General features: G+C 38.4%; 1 protein-coding gene across 1 annotated transcript in view; it reads left to right on the top strand.

Annotated features, from left to right (window-relative positions):
* Window positions 1-216: 216 nt before the first annotated feature.
* LOC106883366 (protein RCC2) overlaps window positions 217-9,144 on the top strand; it is a 23,620-nt gene continuing 14,692 nt past the window's right edge. The window contains exons 1-4 of the mRNA XM_014934354.3: window positions 217-470; window positions 3,662-3,858; window positions 6,815-6,905; window positions 8,400-8,540. Of these exons, the coding sequence (XP_014789840.1) occupies window positions 3,721-3,858; window positions 6,815-6,905; window positions 8,400-8,540 (370 nt within the window). The 5' untranslated portion in view covers window positions 217-470; window positions 3,662-3,720. The remainder of the gene's footprint in view (window positions 471-3,661; window positions 3,859-6,814; window positions 6,906-8,399; window positions 8,541-9,144) is intronic.

Raw genomic sequence — 9,144 nt, 5'->3', positions numbered from 1 at the left:
GTCGGGTGAATAGTATGGTATAGTGAATGAGTATAAGATTGCTTAGAAGGGAGAGAGGGGGGAGTGCTTGTTAGGTAGAAGAGAAGGAGAGAGTTAATTTTTGTTAGACAGACGTAGAGTGTTAGGAAGGGGGAGGAGAAAAGTAATAGATTCAAAGAGAGAGAGAGGAAGAGACAGATATAGGTGACGAGAGAGAGGAAGAGATGTATGTTATTACAGAGGGGAAGGAAAGGGAGAACAGAAAGATAGGTAAAAAGTGGAGAGAGAGAGAGAGCTGAAGGGGAGTGAATGATTGATGAAGCTAAGAGCTAGGACGATGGTGGGGCGTTTAGATGAAGAGGCAGGCTGCTGTCGTGGTACTTTTCTCCCGCCACAAAAATCTTTTAACAAAGCTTTCTTGGTCTCGTCTTGGACAGGCATGTATATGTATGGATACAGACAGACATACGTATAAACTCGCTCTCTTGTCGGTGTGTATAACACTTATTCCAAATTCGTTGTTTTTCTTTTTGTGTGTGTGTGTGTGTGTGTTTTGATGTTAGATATGTATTAGTGTGTATATATTTAAGAAGTTCGTTATATATCTATATATATATTTATAAGAGTTTAACGTATATGTTTGTATGTTACTCGGGACACACGGACATCCAGCAATATATATTTTAATTTACTCGGGTACCTGTATTTTTTTCTCTGTGTGTGCATATATATATATATATATATATATATATATATATATATTGTGTGTTTGTGTGTATAGTGTACACACATAATATACACACACGCCTCGGCTTTGTTGAAGTGTGTATACATTTTCAATGATTCATACATCCTGCCTTTATCCATACACTTTGTGTATGTATGCGTACACAATTATTTATATATATATAACTTTACTAGAAATTTATATATTCTGTCTGTCTCTATTATGCATACGGTTTGGGTATATATATATATATATATATATATATATATAACATTATTCTAATTATTTTAAGGCTTCTTGAATCTTTATTGTAAATCGAAACAGGAGGAAAATGAGAGAAGAGACATCGTATTGGCAGGTTTTAATTTACTTCTCAGTTTGTTAGACATGGGACACAGGCGTTACTCAGAGAAAGGGTCCTGGACTAAGAATTCAATCCCTGTAAGAACTCACAGACACAAAGATATCTCTTTCTCCCTCTGCACGTTTGAGTTGGTGATATCTTTTATTGCGGCCATGCTGGGGTATCATCGCTTTGAAGGGCTGAGTCGGACGAATCGAACATCAGTATTTTTTTTTTCTTTTTCAAGTCTAGTACCTATTTTATCGATATCTTTTGCCAAGCCACTAAGTCAGGGAGACGTAAACAAACCAACACCGGTTGTCAAGCGGTGGGTGGACAAGCACACTAAGACACATGTGTGCGCGTGTAAACACACACACACACACACACACACATATATATATACATATATATATATGGCATATGTATAATGTATTTGTGTGTGCATTTATGCTGTTTGTATATGTATTTATGTTTTATGTATTGTTTGTATATCATCACAGATTTGGTTCTATACATGTACGTGCTTCTATTATCGTCATCGTCATTTAACGTTTTCTATGCTGGCATGGGTTAGACGCTTTGCCCGCAGCTGATAACCCGGAGAACTGCATCAGACTCCAGTCGTCTGTTTTCCTTTGGTTTCTTCTATGGCTGGATTCCCTTCCTAATTGTGTCACCGATACGGCTACCTTTTATGTGCCATATATATATATATATATATATATATATATATATATATATATATATATATATATATATATATATAGATAGATAGATAGATAGATAGATATCTTGTTTCAGTAATTTGACTGCAGCCATGCTGGAGCACCGTCTTGGGTGGTTTTAACCGAACAAATCGATCCCATGGCTTTTTTAAAGCCTGGTACTTATTTCATTGGTCACTTTCGTCAAACCGCTTATCTTATAGGGACGTAAACACACCAACACCGGTTGTCAAGCAGTGATGCGGGACAAACACTATATATATACGACGGGCATCTTTCAGTTTCCGTCTACCAAATCCACTCATAAGGCTTTGGTCGGTCCGAGGCTATAGTAGAAGACACTTGCCCTAGGTGCCACGCAGTAGGACCGAACCCGGGTCCATGTGGTTGGGAAGCAAGCTTTTTACCGCACAGCCACGCCTGCACCAAAATTTCTATATATGTAAAACATTCTGCATTGTTATTTCCCTTTTCTACCTCTATACTACAATGCTTCAAGCTAACTATGGCGGCGTCTTTTTTAGTAGTTTGTTTCTCAACCAAATTGTTTTGGGTTCGATCCCACTGTGCAGCTGGGCTAACGAAATGCCTTGTGTATTTGGTTAGCAGAACCTGAAAGAAGCTGGTCACCTCTGCACGTGTGTATATTCATGTTTCTTGGCATCGTCACTGCTCCCTACTGGTAAACAAATGCTACCGTCATATAGGCGGTGTTGTTCACTTGCAATCTTTTGTGAAAACATGCCCAGCATTGTGCTCTTCGTGTTTCAAGGCCTACGGGCTGGTGACAGGGAGAGCATCCGACCTTAGAAAATCTGCCGCACCAGATTTCACCTGATCTTGGCGAGCATGAGAAAGTGGATGTTGAAATGATTTAGTGATGATTGACACACACATTAGGTACATACATACATGCACCCACATACACACTTTATTTCTGGGTCAACAAGGCTTCCCTTGGTTTTATGCCGAGAGAAATCTCCGTAATTATCTCGCCTGTTACATGGGGAGTTGGTGCTTGTCTCCATCTTTGTTCACCCACAAATAAAGAAATCATTTATCCGCCAATGCGATGTTGAGTACTCATTCCCACTGTTCAATATTAGCGTCTGTATATATATATGTGTGTGTGTATATCCATCTTTGTCCATTATTCCGAGGTGGGACGTGGTGGGTAGAGTCATCACCTCCGTAGTTTTCTAACAGAAGCCTTGTGGCTGGATTCTCAAGAGTGACAGAGATTATGGATGTTATCCGATCATGTATCTCTTTCTTGGTCTACCCCTCTAGATCTACAAGTTGTCTTGGGGTTCTTTCCTACGACAGTCTTATCCAGTGGTTCTCAGCCTTTTTTTTTTTTTTATCTATGGACCCACTTCGACTCCCTTTTTGGTCGCTCATAGCTAATTGATGTTTCAAAAAATCTCATATTTTTAGAATTAAATATTATTAGGAATTGCCAAAAAAAAATTTGTCAAGATATTTGGTGTATTTTAGAAGTATTAGCAATTTACTGCGCATAAATTTGAACAAAAAACAATCTTATATGGACCCCGACTAATCACATCCATAATACCAAAGCTGTGACTTCCAAATGCAGAGAAGTAGCAGAGTGACATGGAGAAATCCCTGATCTGCAAGTTCTGTACCCGAGATCCTTCCATTTTGGTTACTTGGTTTTCACGATCGTACACTTCTGGTCATTACTCAACATATATGACCAGGGATGATGATAGGCTCAGAAGCCGAATTGAAGATAGCAAGTTTGAATCTTTTACCAGAGTAATTTTGTCTTTGGGTGTAATTTTCTATCAATTTGGTAGGCATCCTCCATCTAACAAAATGTGTGTTTTTTTTCTTTATTCCTTGTATTCTTTCTCAAAGACCTGTGGCGCTGAAGAATTAGCGGTGAGTTTGCAAAGAGGAAGGAGAATAAAGCAGCAATGCCTCCAAAGAAGAGAATTGGCGATGACGACGCCAGTTTGAATGTGAAAAGACGTCGGAAGAAGAATGGCGAAGACATGGAATTCGGTAACAATTCCACTTTAGATGCAGATTCTGATGATGAAAATTTGGATATTGTAAGTTTAAGATATCTTTTCTTTCTCACTCTCTTTTATTTGTTTCAGCCCAAAGACTGTGGCCATGCTGGGGCACTGGTGCGTAAATGTGTCTATCTTCTATTGTTTACTTGTTTGGAAGGGTTTTAGTTGAACAAATCAACATTTACCTTTTTTTTTTTCCAAGCTTGTTACTTATTCTATCGGTCTGGTTGTCAAGCAGTGGGTGGGGACAAACGAGTGTGTATGTATATATATATATATATATATATATATATATATATATCTGAAGCTCACTGTGTTGCATCTTCGCTAAGTATCTTCAAAAGCTCCAGTCTGGCCAATGCCTTGTGTGTATAAGTACTGGGGTAGATTTGTTTGGCTTAAACCCTTCAAGGTAGTACCCCAGCATGGCTGCAGTCCAGTGACTGAAACAAGTTAAAGATATACAGTGTGTGGTGAATAAACTGTTGTTTAAATTATGCAAAAATAAAAATAACACTGACATCTCATTTTAACAGGTATATTTACCAAAATTACATAGAAATATCTTGAAATACTAAAGAGTAAATTTATTTACTAAAATCGTCATTGGCTTCAACCACGGCCTGCAGATGATTTCAGAATCTCTTGGAACTCTTCTGGACGGTCTCCTTGTCTAAGTTGGTGAATGCTGGCATAATCTGTAACTTTAGTTCATCTTTGGTGTTACAAGGAGTTTTATTGGTCTCTCACCCCACACATAATAATCAAGGGGGTTGCAGTCTGGGTTCTCTTGATTGTGTGGTGGCATGGTGCAGAGTCCTGTTGCCAGACATAGGGTCTTCCAGTAGCCACCCTCTTGACCCAGGGCAGCACTACCTCCTTCAGGCACTTGATGTATCCTCCGTGTTGAGTCTGATGTCATGTGGGAAGATGAATAGAGGCATAATGTCGCCATCACTAGTGATCACTCTAAACACCAGGATGTTGATTGGATGTTTGATTTTTATCACTCTTGGTGCATGTCCTCAGATTGACACACAAACACTCTGAAATGTTCGTATTGGAGCTACCAGCACGAATGCCAAGCAACAACATGCTGTTTACAAATTTTTGGCAGAGTGGATTGTGTCATGTTGCTGTTTTTTTCACAGACGGTACCCAACTGATCCTACTATACTGTGTAGTCAACAAAAACAATGGCAACAATTTATCCTTTGCACCCTATATATTATATTTTTCTCTCTTTCGTCTTGTCTCTTCAATCTTCTGCCTACTTTTATGAATACAAACTTTGCAATAAATGTGATTTTATCCTCATTATTGGCTCTCACTGTCAGCATATGTTCTGCTATTATTCTTAAACTAGCTTTAAAATATTCATCACAATTTAACATATTGTTTACATCATCAGAATTTTGAAACCTTGAGAGAACATGAAATAATTTGTGGATAAATCCACCGACAGCATCATCTAGATATAAAGCCCCAAAACCCTCTTGGATAGAAATGGTAGAAGGCCTTTGACTTTTTCTATCTAAAAGGGTTTTTAACCCAATATCTATGTTGTTGTTGGGTTTTATTTACTTCAGAGTTTTACAGTTAAAAATAAATGTGTATGTACACTGCTTTATCTATGCAAAGACCCATGTATGACAGATTTGTAAGTCACCTGATCATTTTTTCCTGTCCAAAAATAAGATTGTAGCACAACATGTTGAGCTTTGATAAAGCTACACTAATTTGGTTGTCCAGTAGCAGAATAACAATAGATAAACTCTGGTTTTGATTTTGTTCTACAGATAAGACTTTGTTTCTTACCTTAAAGTTAAAAAATGATGCGTAATAATGTGTGTACAACAATGAATGTAGTTTCCAAAGACATTCTCTCCTAAGACTGCACCTTCAATAATATTTATGTCAACTTTTACACCGTCTTTAAGATTAAATGCTTCGGTAAAAATACAATTTCAAAAGGAATTATGCATTTTGTGGTTCTCTATAAACTTCCAAAAATCTTAGTTTTGAAAATAATAGTGGAATTTCCAGAGGTGTACCTCTGGAAATTTCACTATTGTGTATAAGTGGAATTATGAATGAAAAGTGGAAGAAGCCTGTGATGTGTATGTTTGTGTGTCTCTTTGTGTTGTTGTCATGTGTTAGTTGTAAATGAGTATCACTGTCATACAAGCAGTGTCCTCAATTTCCAATTTTCTCTGAAAACATGTCTGGCTGTGGCTTGGAAATAGATGAGGGTGAGCAACAGCTAGGGAGTCCAGTCATAAAGGATCTGCCTAAGGAAACCTTGTCTGACCCATGCAGACATAGAAGAGTAAGCATTAAAAGGTTGCAGACATGGCTATGGGGTTAAGAAGTTTGCTTTCCAACCATGTGGTTTTGGGTTCAGTCCCACTACATGGACTGCTTTGCGAGTGTCTTCTACAATAGACTTGGGCCAACCGAAGTCTTGCGAGTGGATTTGGTGGACAAACTGTATGAAGCCTACTGTGTGTGCATGTATGGTGTCCTGTTAAAAGCACCCAGTACACTCTGAAGTGTTTGGCATTAGGAAGGGCATTCAGCTCTAGAAACCAAGCCAAAACAGACTGGAACCTAGTGTGGCCCTTGGCCTTGCCAGCACCTGTCAAGGCATCCGACCCATGCCAACAGAGAAAAACGGATGTTAAATGATGATGATAGATGTGTGTTTGTGTCTCTTCTTGACAACATGTGATAGTTGTCAACAAGCTTTGCCATCTTACATAGCCAAGTATCGCTCGTTTCCAGTCTTCCATGAAAAACATTGCCCAACCACGGGGAGGAAACATTGTCTTGCATTTCCTTGATTGGAAAACGGGTGAAGGCTGGCAACACGAAGGGCATCTGGCTGTAGAAAAAAATCTGCCATGACAAATGCTGTGTGGGTTATGCAAGTGTGGAAACATGGACATTATTAAAATGATTTTGATGTTTTGTATTATTACATATTTATCAGAAACTGGAAGGGTCCCTCGTAAATGGAGAAGTGTTGTTTGCTGGTGGTACCAATTGGTGTATGGTTGGACGTAGCCATCTACCTAAAGGAGGTCAGTTTTCTTTCTCTCTTCTTTATATTTTCACAGTCCGATGGACATGCTACTAAAAGCACTCTCTTTCCTTTCTTTCTGATGGCTGTCTCCCCTCTGTAAGCACCCTGTCTCCTCTCTTTGCTATGTCCCTACTCGACACTATTAACGTCACGCTCCACTCTGTGCTTACTGTACTTGCACTCCACTCAGCACTCATTGTTCTACACTCCACCATACACAATCAGTATTACATGCCATTCTACACTCATTAATACAGGATGGGCCAAAAGTTATGCACACAGAATAAGTTCAGTGCGGTCTGAAATTGTCAAAGATAAGCTTCAATTTCTTTTTCATAAAATAAATAAAGTAAAGATGAATCCACATGCACTTTTGCAGGATGAACAAAATGAATAACAAGAGTAAAATGGCAAATATTCTGGTGCATGACTTTTGGTCCACCCTGTACTAGATCCTTTCTACATTCAGTATCATATTCACCCTATATTGTGCCCTCATGGTGCGGCACCCCAGTGATTATTACCTTTATATTTTATACCAGCGTTTCTCAAAAGGGTTCCCCAAGAAAGAGTGAGATAAGCTAATGCTAATTTCATGATGGTAATATTACTATACAATTAAACCTTGGGAGAGGCTCAAAAAAATATAACAACCATTGGGGATATATATATATATATTGAGTATGTAAACAGTTTGGCTGCTTGTTTCTCTGGAGACTGTCAGAATGATGTAGATGCCTCTGATGTGAGCCCAATAAGGTTTGAAAATCGATTAAGGTTGTTCATCAGTCTGCGGAGAAATGGCTAAAATTTGCCCTGTTTATAATTATGCCATATGTTATAGAAATGTATGCTATTTACGATATTTACCACGTGAACTACAATGAGAAAGATAGTATATAACTTTTTTGTTCAGGGGTTCCTTGTGACCTGTAATTTATTTTAAGGGTTACATAAGGGTAAAATGGTTGAGAAACACTGCTTTATACAGTGTTCTACTCCACTCCACCTCCTTTCTTTACCTTTGTGCCACTAATCCCTCTCACTATCACCATCTGTCCTTTATTCAAGTGCTGGCCCCTCCCATCTTCTGAAGGCATGTGACTTAGCAGTTAGGGAATTTGGCTCACGATCATAAGGTCATGAGTTCAATACCCAGTGGCAACACTATATTTCACATTGCTCTAGTCCACTTAGATGGCAAAAATGCATTGTACCAGTGATTGAAAAGGACCAGTTTTGTCATGCTGAGTCTCCCTGAGAACAACATTAAAAGTACACGTGTCTATGGAGTGCTCAGCCACATGCACATGAATTTCACAAACAGGCTGTTCCATTGATCAGATCAACTGGAACACTTGTATCCGAAAGATACCTCTTCTTATACTTCATTCTTTGATTACAAATCACTCTTGTCACTATGACTAACCCCCCACCAAAAACTATTATGATAATGCTTTAATAAATTTTTTTTTCCCCCTCCTTCCCACAGTGAAGAACGGTGGCGGTCATAACCTATGGGGACCGCATCGTATAGCCAACCTTTGTGGAGTGAGAGTGCGTACAGTGGTCTCTGGCTGTACAGCTTGTCATTGTGTTGTCATCACAGCTGAAGGTCAAGTCATGACTTGGGGTAAGTACCAGTTTTATTTGCGTGTGTGTTCCTGTTTGTGCATCCAGTGAAAAATGGTGTGTTGGGTAACTTAACAGTTTGACAATTAGAGATTAAGAAAATAAGTTTTGGGCAGAACTAAATTCTAGAGTCACTGTATGTGTGTGTGCGCACCAGTGTAAAATGATGTGCCGAGTAACTTAGCAGTTCAACAAACAGAGATCAATAGAATAATTTCTAGGATCAATATGATGAACCTAAATCTCTTAGAACTGATGTTCCACCATGGCTGTAGTCCATCCAACAACTGGATTCCTGCTAAGGAATAAATAAATATATATTTATAGTAACCTGTTTCAGTCATTGGACTGCATCCATGATGAGACACTGCTTTGACGAGTTTTACCTGTTAAGGAATAAATATATATATATATATATATATATATATATATATATATATATATATATATATATATATATATATATATATAGTGCCTGTTTTAGTCATTGGGCTGTACCCATGGCTCCGCACTGTTTTGACAAGTTTTAGTGAAACAGATCAAATGACTGAAGCAAGTAAAAAAGAAATTGTGTGTGTATATAGACCACTGGTTTTTAACCTTTT

Source organism: Octopus bimaculoides, chromosome 26, assembly GCF_046866305.1.
Source record: "Octopus bimaculoides isolate indiv1 chromosome 26, ASM4686630v1, whole genome shotgun sequence".
Taxonomy (NCBI): Eukaryota; Metazoa; Mollusca; class Cephalopoda; order Octopoda; family Octopodidae; genus Octopus; species Octopus bimaculoides.
This window is presented reverse-complemented; position numbering and strand designations above follow the sequence as displayed.